The sequence below is a fragment of the Bos javanicus genome, chromosome 5 (genome assembly GCF_032452875.1).
Source record: "Bos javanicus breed banteng chromosome 5, ARS-OSU_banteng_1.0, whole genome shotgun sequence".
Classification (NCBI taxonomy): Eukaryota; Metazoa; Chordata; class Mammalia; order Artiodactyla; family Bovidae; genus Bos; species Bos javanicus.
In genome coordinates, this window is record NC_083872.1 from 116,466,573 (window position 1) to 116,484,398 (window position 17,826).

At 53.5% G+C, this 17,826-nt stretch overlaps 1 protein-coding gene across 2 annotated transcripts in view; it reads left to right on the plus strand.

Annotated features, from left to right (window-relative positions):
* Positions 1–17,826, plus strand: part of FBLN1 (fibulin 1) — an 80,518-nt gene that overhangs the window by 47,053 nt on the left and 15,639 nt on the right. The window contains exons 15-16 of one of the 2 annotated variants that reach the window (XM_061418850.1): positions 11,853–11,995; positions 14,021–14,152. In XM_061418850.1, coding sequence (XP_061274834.1) covers positions 11,853–11,995; positions 14,021–14,152 — 275 coding nt within the window. Of the gene's footprint in view, positions 1–2,040; positions 2,493–11,852; positions 11,996–14,020; positions 14,153–17,826 lie in introns of those variants that run through there. The other variant, XM_061418851.1, reaches the window with a different exon arrangement.

Consider the following 17,826-nt stretch of genomic DNA (forward strand, 5'->3'; position numbering starts at 1 on the left):
GGAAGTTAGAACCTGTCACAAGAAGTTAGGACCTGTCTGCATCCTGTCACAGGAAGTTAGGACCTGTCTCCATTGTGTCACAGGAAGTTAGGACATATCTCTGTCCTGTCACAGGAAGTTAGGACGTGTCTCCATCCTGTCACAGGAAGTTAGGACATATCTCTGTCCTGTCACAGGAAGTTAGGATGTGTCTCCATCCTATCACAGGAAGTTAGGACCTGTCTGCATCCTGTCACAGGAAGGTAGGACCTGTCGCAGGAAGTCAGGATGTGTTTCCATCGTGTCACAGGAAGTTAGGACCTGTCACAGGAAGTTAAGACATGTCTCCATCCTGTCACAGGAAGTTAAAACCGCTCCTCATATTGTCACAGAAAGTTAGGACCTGTCTCCATCTTGACCCAGGAAGTTAGAACCTGTCACAGGAAGTTAGGACCTGTCTGCATCCTGTCACAGGAAGTTAGGACCTGTCTCCATCGTGTCACAGGAAGTTAGGACATATCTCTGTCCTGTCACAGAAGTTAGGACGTGTCTCCATCCTGTCACAGGAAGTTAGGACGTGTTTCCATCCTGTCACAGGAAGTTAGGACCTGTCTGCATCCTGTCACAGGAAGGTAGGACCTGTCGCAGGAAGTCAGGACGTGTTTCCATCCTGTCACAGGAAGTTAGGACCTGTCACAAGAATCACAGGAAGTTAGGACGTATCTCCATCCTGTCACAGGAAGTTAAAACCGCTCCTCATATTGTCACAGAAAGTTAGGACCTGTCTCCATCTTGACCCAGGAAGTTAGAACCTGTCACAGGAAGTTAGGACCTGTCTGCATCCTGTCACAGGAAGTCAGGATGTGTTTCCATCGTGTCACAGGAAGTTAGGACCTGTCACAAGAGTCACAGGAAGTTAGGCCATGTCTCCATCCTGTCACAGGAAGTTAAAACTGCTCCTCATATTGTCACAGAAAGTTAGGACCTGTCTCCATCTTGACCCAGGAAGTTAGAACCTGTCACAAGAAGTTAGGACCTGTCTGCATCCTGTCACAGGAAGTCAGGATGTGTTTCCATCGTGTCACAGGAAGTTAGGACCTGTCACAGGAAGTTAGGACCTGTCACAGGAAGTTAGGCCATGTCTCCATCCTGTCACAGGAAGTTAAAACCGCTCCTCATATTGTCACAGAAAGTTAGGACCTGAACCTGTCATAGGAAGTTAGGACCTGTCTGCATCCTGTCACAGGAAGTTAGGACCTGTCACAGGAAGTCAGGATGTGTTTCCATCCTGTCACAGGAAGTTAAAACTGCTCCTCATATTGTCACAGAAAGTTAGGACCTGTCTCCATCTTGACCCAGGAAGTTAGAACTTGTCTCCATCTCTGCCCCAAGACTTGGCTGGTCCTGTGAATACAGACAGGGAACTGGGCCTAGAGTACAAAGCTTTAGTAAGGAAACACAGGAAAATACTTGACTGAGCACAAATCTAGCTTCCTTACACACTCTGTGACTTCGAAAAAGCCACTGATTCTTTCAACCTCAGTTTCCTCATCTGAAAAATGGCCCTCAATGCCCCCTCACAGTGTGGGTGTGATCACTCTAGCAAAGGCATGCTGACGAATAGCCAAATTCTCTGTAAATGGCGGCAGCCATGTTTGCTGGCCTGGAGAGCCGCCCAGTGTCGCCCTGACCACTGTCTGGGCGAGGAGCTGGGAGCCTGGACGACACTCAGAGGGCAGGGTGTGCCTGGTGAGGACAGCCTGGGGTGGGGTCTGCCGGTGAGAGAGGGACACCCCTTGCTCCAGGCACAACCCTGGCCCCAGCCACCCAGCGCCCCCGAGGGTGTTGGAAGAGGCTAGTGCCTGAGGCAGCGGCTGGAGGTCCCCGGCACCTCCCACAGGTGAGTGAGGGGTGCTCTTCTCGTTGGCTGATTGGCCAGAGGGGCGGCGGGAGGCCCCGCCCAGCAGGCCCCCCGCTTACCCCGCCCCACGCTCTGTTGTTTCTCCGCTTGCTGAATGGGCCCTAACCCTCTCCTTGTCTCTCTGTCCACTTTTCTTGCAGCCGCTGCGAGCGCTTGCCTTGCCATGAGAATCAGGAGTGCCCCAAGCTGCCTCTGAGAATAACCCACTACCACCTCTCTTTCCCCACCAACATCCAAGTGCCCGCCGTGGTCTTCCGCATGGGCCCCTCCAATGTCGTCCCCGGGGACAGCATGCAGCTGGCCATCACCGGCGGCAACGAGGAGGGCTTTTTCACCACCCAGAAGGTGAACCACCACAGAGGGGTGGTGGCCCTCACCAAGCCCGTCCCCGAGCCCAGGGACATGCTCCTGACCGTCAGGATGGACCTCTCCCGCCACGGCACCGTCAGCTCCTTTGTGGCCAAGCTTTACATCTTTGTATCTGCAGAGCTCTAAGCACGCGCTTTGGGCCGTTGAGGGGCCCCCCTTGTTGCTTTCCCCACCCTCCCCTCCGGGATGCCAATAAAGGCTCAGCGGGCAATCCCACACAGCATGGCTGGCGTGCCTTGGTTTTATTTGGCGCGGTCGGGAGTGTCTGTGCTGCTTGTTCCTGGTGGGGAAGGGGGAGCCCAGCACTGCCTGGCGCCCCCAAGGGTGGCCAAGGAGTGTTTTCAGTGAGGGGTCTGCGTCCAGGAGCCCCTGAGAGTGGGAGTCACAGTCCACACCGCCAGGGCGCCCCAGGCCAGGGCAGAGCGAGGTCAGATGTTTCATCTGAGATGATTCTTTGTCCCCTACTTGTGCTGAGCCCAGAGGACGAGGTGACGGAGGCCCCTAGGGATGGCTGAGCTCCATCCCCTCTCACTTCACAGATGTGGAAACTGAGGCCCAGAGAAGGGGAGGGACTTGACCAAGGTGACGTGGCCTATGTGTGGTGGAAGGCAGTCTAGGACCCAGGTCTTCTGGTCCCAGCCTGGTTTCCTTGCTGTATTGCCAGGAGCTGAGCCTTTAACTGAGACCATAAAAGCTCCATCTTGGGACTCAAACCTCCCATTCTGTCTTGATGAGAAGCCCAAACTTGTGGAAGAACACTGAACGTGATCACGGCATCTTACATGCAGCCCTTACCTAAGGGAGGTCGGTTCCCTCCACAGAGGACCCCAGCTTTGTACCAGGAGGAGGCAAAGGGAGCCTGATGAATGTGTCGCTCATGGGCCCCCCTCAGTAAGCCCCGGGCCTTCCTGTGCGCTACTTCCCATCCTGTGGGGCAGGCGTGTCATCCCAGAAGACTCGGGGAGGGGCGGGTGAGCGATGTGCGCAGGGTCACACAGTTGATCTTCGAACCTTGGTTTGCTGACGGCACAGCTCTGACTGTTCCGTTCCGTCACGACACCGCCAACATGAACCTCGATGGGCCTGCCTCTCTTCGAAGATCTCTTCCACCGTGATCCCAGCCAAGCCCCCAATGTGCCTCTCAAGGCACGGCATCATGTATTCCTGGCATCCCCCTCCAGCCTGACCTCAAATTGTTCTCCCTTGCCTTGCTTCCCTTGAACCACACTGTTGGGTTCTCTGCTGCCACAGGCCCTTTGCACATGCGTTTGCACCCTTGACCATTCAGTTGTTGGCTGAACCGCAGTCACTGTGCCCCTGTCGCCACGGGGCCTCCCTGGACACCCTTGGGTCATGTTGCCCCTGTCAGTCTTTCCCCTAACTCCGCCTCTGTGACGCTCCTCATAGTTTGCAGGCCTCTTGTCTGTGTTTCACTTTTGTCCCCCACCACCCAGAAGGCTCCGGGGAGTCAGGGAGCAAGTCTGTCTCGTTCAGGGCCGTGTCCCTAAGCTCCTGGCGAGGCCTAGCATGCCGTAGGTCCTCTGCTTCTGTCTGCTGAGGGAATGGATGACTTCCTGCCAACGTCGCTTTGCATGTCTAGCATTTCTGTGGCTGCTGATGCTGTTTTCAAGTAGGAACGTGAAGGGGAGGCAGAATGTCAAGAGGAATCAAGTGAAGGATGCTGGAGGGGCCTAAGGTCCTTCCTACAAGGGCCTGGAAGAAGATGGGGAAGGGGCCCACTTTACTATCTAGTGGAGAGGACAGGTATACAGTTAACACGGTGCTCTGTGCCCTGTGACAGAGGCAGCAGGTAACTTGCCACAGGAGCATACACATGGTCCTAGCCACTTGCCTCCAAACCCCTGCTGTCTCCTAGACCCCTCTCTGAGCACCTCTGGTCTGGACCAGCTTGCGATCTCCCAAGCTGAAGCCAGAGGACCTCTCTGAAGGACCAGTCTGGTTGTGTCCCTCCCCTCTTTAGAACCTTCTATGACTAGCAGACGAAGCCCAACTCCCTTGGAATGGCACCTGAGACCGTGCCTGCTCCAGCCTCTGCCCACCTTTTCAGCCACGTGTCCCCCCTGTTCCCCACTCTGGCTGACCCCCTGCTAGTGACCAGTGTTCTAGTTACGCAGAACTCCTGCCCTTCTCTACACTCGCTTTCTCCAGGCCATAGCACGCGCCATGCCTTCCTCCTGCAAATGGCCATTCTCCCTGAAGACGTATCTTAAAGGTCACCTTGTTGGTGAAGGCTTTTCTTAATCTGAGCTTTTCCAGAGCCAGGTGGACTCCATCAGAGCAGTTACCCTGGCATCTTGTTCTTTTTTTAAATACTTTTAAATGGTGCTATCAATTCCTTTATTTTTGGCCACGCCACGCAGCATGTAGGATCTTAGTGCCCCAACCAGGGATCGAGCCCATGCCCCCCACAGTGGAAGCGCAGAAAGTGCGAGTCTTCACCGCTGGACCACCAGGGAAGTCCTTGTTTCTGTTACTTTTTATCATCACCTTTTTAAAGGCAGAGATCCTGTCTGTGTTCTCTACACTTTTCAGAATGTCTGGCCTGTAGAAGGAGCTCAGTAAACATCTGAATAAACATGGATGGATGGATGGATGGATAGTATTTTCAAGGCTTAGTTCAGATACCACCTCTTCTGTGAAATCAACAAGACACAGCAGGGATTCGTCATTGTATTCAGTTACTCTTTCATCTGGGGGCTTCCCTGGTGGCTCAGCTGGTGAAGAATCCACCTGCAATGCAGGAGACCCCTGTTCAATTCCTGGGTCAGGAAGATCCGCTGGAGGAGAGATAGGCTACCCACTCCAGTATTCTTGGGCTTCCCTGGTGGCTCAGCTGGTAAAGAATCCCCCCACAATGCAGGAGACCCTGGTTTGATTCCTAGGTTGGGAAGATTGGCTGGAGAAGGGAAAGGCTCCCTACTCCAGTATCCTGGCCTGGAGAATTCCATGGACTGTGTAGTCCATGGGGTTGCAAAGAGCCGGACACAACTGAGTGACTTTCACTGTTCTTTCATCATGGTCCTGCTTATTGAGGCTGGGGGAGCTTTTTGCCCCCGGGAGTGTTAAGATGTGGCGGGATTCTTGGGGGCTTTAGAAGCCTTTCAGCAGCCTTACAAGGCTTGCCAGAATCCCTCTACATTCCCACTGGCTGTTCAGCTTTTCTTGCACTTTGCCTTGTTTGTGGGACTTCCTGCCTCTTGAGGTGGCCTGCTCCATCCGAGAACACCTCTGATGTGTCTGCGCGTGTACCTGCATGCACTCATGGGGATGGCGGTATCTGGATTACCTGGCCGCTCACCTCTCTGCAGTCCCTGGAGGCTACATAGCGGTATCAGCCTGCTGAGATCACGCAGTGCAGGAAAAACAAACCAACCCACCCAACCAACCGAACGAAACACAAGAGTTCAAGAGCCCTCGTTGCCATTTACTGGTTCTGTGACCTCGGATAAGTCACTTGCCTTTCAGAGCTTCGAGGCCCACTTCCTGAACTGTTTTGAAAATGACATGAAGTTACTTAACCCAAGGCAGCATCTGGCTGTGGTAGGCAGTTAATGAGTGTTGGTGCCTCCATTCATTGGAAGGTACTCAGGTGTTCATTTGGATGTTGATTTAAATGGAGAATGAAAGTTCGGAGGGTTTGCAGAGCTGCCATCACTTCCAACTCTTGGACCTGTGTGGGCAGTTTTGGGGTTTTTTTGGCAGCACCACCTGGCTTGTGGGATCTTAGTTCCACCGGGACTTAGTTCCACCAAAGACCTGAGCCCTTGGCAGTAAAAGCACAGCATTCTAACCACTGGGCATCCAGGGAAGTCCCATGTTTGTGCACTTTTAAACCAAGCTCCCAAAGGTGGTGGTGGTGGTGGTGTTCAGTCCCTAAAGTCATGTCTGACTTTTGCGACACAATGGACTATAGCCTGCCAGGCTTCTCTGTCAATGGGATTTCCCTGGCAAGAATATTGGAGTGGGCAGCCATTTCCTTCTCCAGGGGATCTTCCTGACTCAGGGATCAAACCCAGGTCTCCTGCATTGCAGGCAGATTCTTTACCAACTGAGCCACCAGGAAGCCCAAAGGTGAAGGATGATGATTATGATGATCATATAATGATAAAATAGTTAACAACTATCACAGCTAACACCTAGGCAGTGCCTTTTGTGGGCCAAGCAATTAACTAACCCTCACGGAGCCTGTGGGAGAAGGCAATGGCACCCCACTCCAGCACTCTTGCCTGGAAAATCCCATGGACGGAGGAGCCTGGTAGGCTGCAGTCTATGGGGTCTCTAAGAGTTGAACGACTGAGCGACTTCACTTTCACTTTTCACTTTCATGCATTGGAGAAGGAAATGGCGACCCACTCCAGTGTTCTTGCCTGGAGAATCCCAGGGACGGGGGAGCCTGGTGGGCTGCCGTCTGTGGGGTCGGACACGACTGAAGCGACTTAGCAGCAGCAGCATGGAGCCTTTGAGAAAAGTGCGGTTATGATTCTCATTTCACAATGAAGACATGGAGGGAGAGAGAGGTTGAGTAACGTGCCCGAAGTCCCAGTGCTGATATAAGGTGGGGCGGGATTCCGACCCAGGCAGCCTGGCTCCGGAGTCTGTTCTCAGACACCCAGCCCCATGCTGAAGGGGGCCGGATTGCTGGGATTGCTCAGTGCCCATCAGCTTGTTACTCTAGCCTGCTCTCAGAAAGCCCTCACACCAGCCCAGTTCTAAAATTCTCAAGTGAAGGACAGAGTGTTTTCCTGACTGAGGAAGGAGACCGTGTGGCGAAGAGGGAAGAGCTGTGAGGAGTCCAGGAAGTGACGTGTGCCGACTGTCCAGCACAGACGTCTGCGAGGACGTTGCAGCATAGTTTTGGAAGTTCTCTGGATCCTAAGCAAAACCACAACGACCAGATAAAGTTTTTCCTCCATGGGAAACATTTTTAACTAAACAAAGGCAACCCCCACATACAGTTCAAATGAAATCCGCCCACATGGTGTTGGCATCCGTGCAGGAGGAAGCAGTGAAAGAACCCAAGCAGTCAGCAGTGTCCTGTGGAAAGGCAGCAGCGCAGTCTGAGAACAGTGGCTGAGGCTGGGAGCCACTTTGCTCACTGCAGTGGCGAGTGTGTGCAAGGACTGAAGAAGGGGTGGAACAGGCCGTGCTCTGCTTACTCGCTCAGTCGTGTCCGAGTCTTGGCGACCCCATGGACTGGAGCCAGCCAGCCTCCTCTGTCCATGGGATTCTCCAGGCGTGAACACTGGAGTGGGTTGCCATGCCCTCCTCCAGGGGATCTTCCCAACCCAGGAATAGAACCCAGGTCTCCCACATAGCAGGCAGATTCTTTACCAGCTGAGCCATCAGGGAAGCCTAAGAACATTGGAGTGAGTAGTCTCTCCCTTCTCCAGGGGATCTTCCCAACCCAGGAATCAAACCGGGATCTCCTGAATTGCAGGCGGATTCTTTACCAGCTGAGCTACCAGGGAAGTTTCTTTGTTTTTTTTTTTTTAATATTTCTTTAGGCTCCATCAGGTCTTGGTTGCGACATGCAGGGTATTCGTTGTGTGATGCAGGATCTTCTGCTGCGGTGTGCAGTATTAGTAGCCCCTCGGTGTGTGGGATCTTAGTTTCCCAGACCTGAGTCCCTTGCACTGTAAAATGGATTCTTTTTTTTTCTTATTGGAGGATAATTGCTTTACAATATTGTGTTGGCTCCTGCCATACATCAACATGAATCAGCCATAGGTATACGTATGTCCCCTCCGTGAGCCTCCCTCCCACCCCATCCCACTCCTCTGTTGTCACAGAGTACCGAGTTTGAGCTCCTTGCATCATACAGCGAATTCCCACTGGCTGTCTGTTTTACATATGATAGTGTATATATCTCAGTGCTCCTCTCTCAGTTCATCCCACCCTCTCCTTCCCCACCGTGTGCACAAGTCTGTTCTCTGCGTCTCCGTTGCTGCCCTGCAGACAGATCCATCAGTACCATCTTTCTAGATTCCATGTCTGTGTTAATATGCAGTGTTTGTTTTTCTCTTTCTGACTTACTTCACTCTGTATAGTAGGCTCTAGATTCATTCACCTCACTAGGACTGACTCAGATGCATTCCATCTTATGGCTGAGTGATGCACCATTGTATATACGTACCACAGCTTCTTTATCCTTCAATCTGTTGATGGGCATCTAGGTTGCTTCCATGTTCTAGCTGTTGTAAATAGTGCTGCGATGAACATCAGGATACATATGTCTTTTTCAATTATGGTTTCCTCAGGATATATGCCCAGTACTGGGATTGTTGGGTCGTATGGTAGTTTTATTCCTAGTTTTTACAAGGAAGATTCTTAACCACTGGACCACCAGGGAAGCCCCATTAAACTTTTAAAACTGTCATGAAGGCTTCTTTGAAAAGTCAGGAACTAATACTATGAAGAAAATGCTGGAAATGAAATAGAAAATTGAGTAGGAAAAAGACTATTGTGGAAAATGAAGCTCCAGGTAAGTGTAGAGGCCTGTCAGAGAGCAGGCTGCCAAAAACAACAGATGAAGCCGCCGTGTGAAATCAGGAAAAGTGTGGACCACTGCTTATGTGATGCTGGTTTCACATAAAGATGGTTAGCCAAAAAGTATCCAGGTTAAATCTCATATAAAACTATTGTAGGAAAAAAGAGAATAAAGAACAGAATGACATTCCTCTGGAGAATGAAAGTACTCCAGGAAGATATGCTTACAGACTAGATCAAAGCTGTAACCTAATCAAACAAACCAAAAGGACTGAAAATATAACCAAAAATGAAGGAAAAATGTCAGCCAGAATTAGGAAAAACTGAGAAATGAAGTGATGAGACTCAAGAAATTATTTTAAATTAAAGCAAAAAGCAGTTTCAGAAATAAATACTTAAGGAAAAGCTGAAAAAAAAGATCTCATAAATTGAAAAACAAATAACATGAAAAGACTTGAGGAGAAAGTGACAGATGTTGAAGACGAAGAAGACCCAGCATACAGGCAATAGGAATCTCTGAAGAATTAATGCGAAACAAAGGAGGGTGGCAATAATCACTAAAATCGATAATTCAAGAGGCTTTACAGATGTTTTAGGGAAAAGATTTTAAATTCCATATTGAAAGAACACCCAATATATTTGAACATATTGACTCAGAGCAACCAACGCCAAGATATAAAGAGAAAACAAAAATACCTGTGCCTTTGGGTAAAAACAGCAAGAGACTTATAAGGGAAAAAACTGTGTTATCATCAAATTTATCCATAACAACACTTACACCAGAAGAAAATTAACACTTAGAATGCTCAAGAAAATGTAAGTCAAGGATTTTATACCCAACAAAACAGACTTTTATGTACAAAAGTGAAAGTCCTTCAGTCTTGTACAACTCTTTGTGAGCCCATGGACTGTAACCAGGCTCCTCCATCCATGGGATTTTCCAGACAAGAATACTGGAGTGGGTAGCCATTTCCTTCTCCAGGGGATCTTCCTGACCCAGGAATCGAACCCAGGCCTCTCAGATTGCAGGCAGACTCTTTACCATCTGAGCTACCAGGGAAGCCTTTGTGCCTTTATGTACAAAGGGCACACACCATTAGCACCATGTGAAATTGTCAGCCTGAAAGCATTAAACATAATTACTCACAGAACTACAGTTAAGTGAGTGTTATAAGAAAAGAGTATGGTATGAATCACTGTAGGTTCAGACTATGTAGATCCAGCACATCTATTAAAGTTGTAGGTAGAATTAGGAGAACTTAGCCCCCAAAGTACTACTTTAAGTAATTATGTAATTATGTTAGTGGTACTGATTGTAGTTTTGTTATTCTGAGACTACTGGATCAAAATATGGAATAAACAAAAATAAATAATTATGGGATATTCTACCATATCCTGTGTTCTTAAGAGCCAGAATTTTGATATGGAAAAAAAGGAGATTCCTTTGGTATATAGGAGACGTTAAGTAAAAAACTATGTGCTTCTTATTTTGTTTGTAGATATCAGTATGAACTCATACTGTATGTGATCTTTAAAAATTTCCACTGAAGAGGCCTAGAAACAATGACCAACTCAGTAGCACTGAGCATTCTTGGTATCCAGATTATGGTCTTGAAATATCATTTTCCACTAAAACACAAAAAACAAACCCAACACTTCTTGGAGATACCTGGGACAGTAAAAGTGTAAGATGAGGCTGGAACACCTTGTTAAGCCAGATAGCAAGAGAGCCATCAGAGATTCCTGGGGCTGAGTCCAAAGGACTCAGGAGAGGACTTCCCTGGTTGTCCAGTGGTTAAGAATCTGCCTGCCAATGCAGGCAACACAGGTTCGATCCCTGGTCCAGGAAGATTCCACGTGCCTCAGGGCAACGAAGCCCATGCACCACAGCTACTGAGCGCACGCGCTCTAGAGCCCATGCTCCACAGCAGAAGAAATGACCGCAACTAGAGAGTAACCCCCACTCGCCAGAACTGGAGAAAGCCTGTGCACAGCAAAGAAGACCCAACGCAGCCAAAAGAGAATAAAGAACTGTCTCCAAAACAATGTCTCATTTAAAAAAAATACATAAAGATACAACAAGGACTTCATGGTGGTCCAGTGGTTAAGACTCTGTGCTCCAAATGCAGGGGCATGTGTTCGATCCCTGGTCAGGGAACTAAGATCTTGCGTGCCACGTGGCACAGCAAAAAAAATAAATAAATGAAAGATATAGCAAAATTATTTTAATGGGCAAATTTAAGTGATTTTCTCGAGATGCACATGTGTGGTACAGATGTAAAGGAACCCAGGTAGCGATTGCTGGCAGAGACAGGACAGGGGTTACTTTGGGGGTGCCCAAGAGGGTTAAGACAGATCTGGGCCCACGAAGGGGCCTCAAGTGCCAGGTTGAAGTTCTCTTTCTTGACCTGGGTGCCGATTGGAAAGCGGTTTGCCTGATAATACTCGTTAAGCTGTAACCTTGTTTTGTGTAGCTCTCGCATTGTGTTTTATCTTATGATTAAGAGGTTTTTAAAAGTATGCCTGGACCTGTAGCAAACTCGGGCCCCTCCTCCCCGTCCATCACGTACGTGACACTGGAGATTTGACTGCTTTGTGTGGGGCGCCGAGCTGGGGGCTTTACCTGTGACAGCCCGCCACCCCGACCCGGGTCCCAGGAAGGCCGGACCTTGTCTCCCTTGCTTGCTTTTGGTGTCCCTGGTGTGTGGCACCCAGCAGACACTCCAAACACGCTTGTTGAGCAAGTGGATGAATGAATGTGATTTGCAGTTGCAGAAACTGAAGCTCAGTTTGTGTAGCTGGTAAATAGCAAAGCTTTGTTTATCCCAGCCGGGGCAGATGGAAACTGGGGTGTGTCTCAGGGGTTCGACTCCCGGTCCGGTTTGTAGAAGGACTCGGAAGCATCCCCTCGGAGCAGCCGGGCTGGGAGGCTGGTGCGGGTCTCTCAACGACGGAGCCAGCCTGGGGCGGGTGCTGCTGCCCGGCCACCTGCTTCTCTCCTGGACCCTGGGCTCTGTCTCTGTGGGTGTCCGGGTGCCACCTTTCCCACCCCCTCTTGTGCTGTGGCTCCCCTCAGGCTCCGCCAAGAGAAGACAGATACTGTCCGCTGCATCAAGTCCTGCCGCCCCAACGATGTCGCCTGCGTGCTGGACCCGGTGCACACCATCTCCCACACCGTCGTCTCACTCCCCACCTTCCGTGAGTTCACCCGCCCCGAAGGTGAGTGGCCGCCCCCAAGTCTGGAGCCGTTGCGGGGGTCCTGGCGGAGGCCAGCGTCTGGGGTACCATCCCTGCCCCCTTGCTGAGGTTGATAGCTTGACCTGCAGGAGCAGCTCCTTGGCGAGATGTGGGTTTGGGGCTTGGAATGCCGACCCCTCCCTGCTTCTGCATCTCCTCCACGTCCCCAGACTACAAGGCAACCCGGTTCCTGCCTGTTCCCCGCCCTCAGTTCAGTGGAGGGGGTGTGGATCTCATTTGGGGGATAACAGTTGTTCAGCGAATAGCTATTAAGTGTTGATTCTTTGCCAGGTGTGGGGTTATCAGGGAGGGCTTCCAGGAGGCAGTGACCCTACTCTGGGTCCTGAGGGGCCAGTAGGATGTTAATGTAGGAAAGTGGGGAGTGGGAGAGAGGGCCAAATCAGAATACCTCCGGAAAATCTGGAGGTGAGTGGGGAGTGTGGGTCTTTGAGGAAGGAAGCCAAGTTTTTCTGGCTGGAGTGGTGAAGGCTTGGCAAGAGATGCGCTGCAAAGGTAGGTGGGAGCCTGCACTTGGAGTTGGGGCTTCAACTCCAAGGTTTTGGGAGCCAGTAGAGGGTCGTGACTGATGCTTTTTGCACACAGAAGCTGCATCCTGGAGACCGAGGGGCAGGTGGGTTGGTGTGGCTAGACCGACTCCAGGAAACCCTTTGGTAAAGGGGTCAGTGTGCCCGCCACAGGCAGCTCCCACTGCAGTGTCGACCTGCAGTCGCAGCCCCTGTCCACACGTGGGGCCAGGGCAGCGGGCTCCCCGTGCCTGGCAGAAGGCTGTGGGCAGGAAGCTGCCCTGTGTGCCTTCCTTTGGGGTGTGCGGCCCACGTGCCAGGGCTGGCGTGGTCTCCAGACACCCCCTTCCTCTGTGGAGTCTTCATCCTTCCCCTGTGGCTTTCGGAAGAGCTCCCCACGAGAATTAATTCAGCCAACTGAGCCTCCTGGGTGTCAGGCTGTGGGACGCCGTGGTGAACAAGAGCCCTCCGTCCGTCTCAGGAAGGTTGGACAGGTTGCCTCGTGTCTATACATGGCCTCAGGGTCCGGGGAGTGACTTGGGTGTGCGTACCAGAACACTGAGCCTGGCCGTGGGGGTGGGAGGGCAGGAGAGGCACCCAGGGACGGGCTCACCGGCAGGAGAGCTGAGCCCCCCACCTCCTCATCCCTCTAGGAAAGGGAGGCGCAGAACCTTTGCAGGGCGGCCCGGACTTGGCTCAGAGAACATCACTGACTGCGGTTTGCCCCGTGCACCATGACGGGTTCCACCAAACCACGCAGATCCTTCCCAAATCCCTTTCCCCCGTGCCGTGGCCCTCCGGCTGGTGCTGACCCACAGTTTGGTGCTACGGGGAGCTGGGCGTGGTTAGAGCTACCTGTTGGCATCTTGGGCCAGGAAACCTGGACCCTGACTGTTCACGTGGAGAGGACCCTTAGTGGGCAGTGGCGGGCGCCTGCTTCACTTTACGGTGGGGAGACGGAGGCTCAGAGAGGACTCCCCACCACCCTCCAGATTGCGTAAATCGGGCCCTTGTGCTCCCAGCCCTGATTTAACATCAGGGTCTGCTGATTTCACATCAGGTGGCCTGGGAGATGGACGCAGCCACCCACCCGCTTGGGGCCCGGCCCGAGGAGGGGCTTGCCCAACCCCCATCATGGTGGGGCAGGGACCATCTCGACCTCTCTCCCACATCCTTCATCCGCCCCTCTTCCCCATCTTCCCAGCTTCAGGGAGACTCCTGAGCAATCACCAGTTACTTCCTAGCGCTGGCCTCCCCAGCTAATGCGCTCCATGACTTCCGGGAGGACCCAAAGTCTCGCCAGGCCTTGGCTTCCCTGTTGGTGCAAAGCGGGCACAGGCTGTGACCTGGGGTCCCTCGGGGCCCCTGCACCTTCTCCATGCATGGGGCCCTTGTGTTGGGTTTTCACGGCCCTGGGTCAGGCCTCTCCGGGGTCACGGGGCCCAGCGCTGCGCCCTCTCCATGCCTCGCTTCTGTCTGGCAGAGATCATCTTCCTCCGGGCCATCACGCCTGCGTATCCTGCCAACCACGCGGACATCATCTTCGACATAACGGACGGGAACCTCCGTGACTCTTTCGACATCATCAAGCGCTACATGGACGGCATGACTGTGGGTGAGTGGCCGGAGACAGCAGGTTCAGCCAGATGCCCCTGGTCCTCCAGCCCGTCGTGGCTCAGCCGAGGCCTATCGCAGACCAGCCCGGCTCCTGCCCGGGTCCCCTGGTCCTTCAGGGCCCAGCTGGAAACCCGCACCTGTCACTCACGGTGCGAAAAGCGTCCAGCAGGGTGGAGCCACCTGCTCTCGGGTGATCCCGGGAGCCTCAGTCTCCCCACCTGCGGCTGTTGTTTGCTGTTTAGCTGCTAAGTCGGGTGTGACTCATTTGCGACCCTGTGGACTGTGGCCCACCTGGCTCCTCTGACCATGGGATTCTCCAGGCAAAAATACTGGAGTGGGTTGCCCTTTCCTTCGCCAGGGGATCTTCCCGAGCCAGGGATCGACCCCTCCTCTCCTGCGTTGCAGGCAGATTCTTTACCACTGAGCCTCCTGGGAAGCCCCTCCAGGTCTCCTAGGTCCTGGATTTTGTTGGCCTGGGCGGAGCGTTTCGGAACGTGGCCTGTAGGTGGCACTGTTGCCTCTCAGAACCCCATCCCTGAGGCCGCAGTCCTGACTGACCGTTGTGGAGCTGCAGCTGGAGACAGGATCGTTAACTCCTCTGTTGCCAAAGAGCCATTTATAGCGACTTTACAAGCTCTTAAATGGGTTTGCATGTTGTAAACATGACTGAGTCATCTGGGGGCCCCCCCGCCCCCGGCCTCCTCCTCCACTAGCTGGCAGCAAGAATAATTAGTTAATTACAATTAATAGTACAGGAGTCCTCGCTGGGATTTGAAGGGGAGGGCGTGCAGCCATAAAACTTGCTGCTTGCCCCTGAGTCACTGCCCGCCCTGGGCCTCAGTTTCCCCCACTGTTAGGTGGAGCGATGCGTTACAGGACCTTCAGGCGCCTGGGGATGGGGGCAGGCAGGAGGAAGCGGGGTCGAGGGTTTGTGTGCCCCCCGCTGCCCGCCAACCCCCTGGCATGGGGGTTGGTGAACAGCTCGCGGGCACCTGCACACAGCAGCCTGCCTGGGACCGCCTTTGTGCTTGACGCTGGGCCGGCAGGTGTGGCTGCAGCACGGCCGCCCTGGGGGCACTTCTCAGCTCTTAGACGCTGGAGATGGAGTCAGATCTTTCCGACGCACTCGTTCATTCTTTGGGTTTCTGGGCTCTTCCCTCTCTGTACTGGCCCCGGGCCTGGCGCTGTGCATACAAAGATGGGTCAGTACCCACACAGCCCCTGCCCCTGAGGGCTTTGCATTCCACCGGATGGCAGTGGGGAGGCAGAAACAGGTCATGGGAACGTAGTGGTGGAGAGACAGTGACGAGCAGCTGCGAGGCCTCGCTGGGGACTCAGACAGTGCTCGTGTCTTCGGTTCCCAGCTAAACCCTTCCTGGAGTGACCTGAGCCAGGGGCCGGGCGCATCTGGGCCCAGAGCCCGTGCTCACAGCACGTTTTTCTAGCCGCCTTGATACTCCAAACAAAACCAACCTGGGAGCCTGTGTTTCTTGGGTTCCCATCCACTGGGACAGAAAATCCTGGCACCTCGGAGCCTGGAGGCTCCCGGAGGCCACCCCTTCCAACTCCTTCTTGGAGGGGGACTCCCGAGCAGCGAGGGGGAGCTGGCCGGTCTTCCCATGGTGACTCGGGCCAGGGCGGGGATGGGCGAGGAGGGGACAGACCCCGGTGTGAGAGGCGACCACGGGTTCCACCGTGGAATCACAGCATCCTCTCCTGCCGCGTTTGGTCCCGCGGGCCCTGGTCTTGGGATTCAGTGCTGGGGGAGGGCCCAGGCTGGCCTTGGGGAAGTCGTCCTGCTGCAGTCCGGCCTCCTGGGTGGGCTGGGTGTCTTCAGCTTCTCAGTCCGTTTGCCGGACGTCTTGTCTGGTTGGGCTCCTGGGGTTTGCCAGTGAGCTCTCCCACGTGGAGAGTGAAGGCCAGCGGGGACGGGGGTTTCCCTGGGGTGCGACCCAGGCTGTGCTGGGCTCCCGTCTCGACACCCGCGGGCGCTGCCTTGTTTCTCTCCTCGGAGCATCTCGCCTGGACTTCTTTATCCGCTGCTCCCTCCAGCGCCTCTCCTGCCCCAAAGAATTCCTGTGCCCCCTGGAGCATCTGGACTCTGAGGGTAGCCACCCTGGCACACGCCAGGCCTGGGCATGGGCCTGTCCACCTGTGATGGCTTGTTCTGCCACTGGACTCCAGCCCAGTCTGAGCGGCATGGGAGCCAGCCGTCACTGGGCACACTCACCCCCGCATCCCGTCTCGGTCTTTGCAGACGCCTCTGGGGCCGTGATTGTCTCCATCAGGCAGAGGAGGGAGCTAAGGAAATGACCGCCTTGAGACTGAGCTACGAAAACCGCAGGGCCCCGTTTGCAGGCGTGTTTTCAGCTGTGCATTCTTGTTTCAAGCAATGTCTTAGAAACCCTCTAAGTCCGTGCAGAGGAAGAAAGTGTTTTGTGGGCCACTCAGGCCTCCCGTGGGGGGCTCCTGGGCCCATTGACACCCCCCTGGGCAGCCCCCTGCTGCTTTCAGCACCTGGGAAGGGGCGGCACCTACTCATAGGCTGAACCCCTGCCTGCTCTAGGCTTCACCCTGAGTGGACATTGGGCACTGGGTCAGGAAGGCTTCCTGAAAGAGGTGAGGTCTGAGCTGGGTTGTGATGCACGTGAAGGAGCAGCTGACACTCAGTGCTGGAAGCGAGTTCTTCGTCACCACCACACACTGCGGCATGTTGGGCGTCTCCCGTCAACAGAGGAGGGACCGATGGCCAGAGAAGGCAGGTGTGGTTTGTCCTAGGCTCCCCTGCTGCTGGAGGTGGAGCAGGCCTAGAGCCCAGTCTTCCCCAGACACCCGGAGCTGGAGCTCTCGGACGGTGGGTGTTGACTCGGGCAGAATTACCAAGAGTTTGTGTCCCAGAAAATTAACCAGTGCACAAGCCGCCAAGACCGTGAGACATGAATGTCGTTGCTCCCCCAGATAGCAGAAGAAGGAGAAAGCACTCCAAGCTGATTAAGAACCTGAAAGGGCCAGACCTTCCCCTAATGCGTCCTTTAAAAACCAGCTCTCCGCAGGGATAAAGGTGGCTCTGAGCAGGGCTGAGCTGCTCTCTCTGTAAAGCCGGGTGCAGCCGCCCTGTTACATTCCTCTTTCACCAGCTGTCAATGAAAAATGAAGAATGCATTTTCGACCTGTGCAAAAAATGCTCTATTAATGCCTGAGGTATTCTCGGGCCACTACAAAGCCTTCCTTATCCAGCCCCGGCTTCACTCTCCGCCCAGCAGAGCACTGGCTGTGATCAGGGGCTGCTCCAGGAGGGGTCTTTCAGGTAATAGTTCCTGGAGATGAGTAACGCGGGGCCGTGGTGAGGTGGGTGCAGTCTGTGTACCGTCAGCAGCCAGCAACGGGGGACCCTCCCCCTGGGCTCCCCAGACCCCTGGGTGGTTGGTGGTATCTGAGCCTCAGCCCTCCCTGACCCCTCCTTGCTCACTACTCCTTTTAAACTGATTTTCTAAGGAGAGGGAGGAAAAAAAGTCTGTCTACATAGAGGGTGTGCTTTGCCAAAATTTCTACTAGAACCTCCCCGAAGCCAATAGGAACCAGACAGCACTCAGCTCAAGCTACTTTTTAGACCCAGTGGTTGATTTCGTGAATGGCCCTCTCGATCCTTGGTGGGCATCACCGTTTCTATAG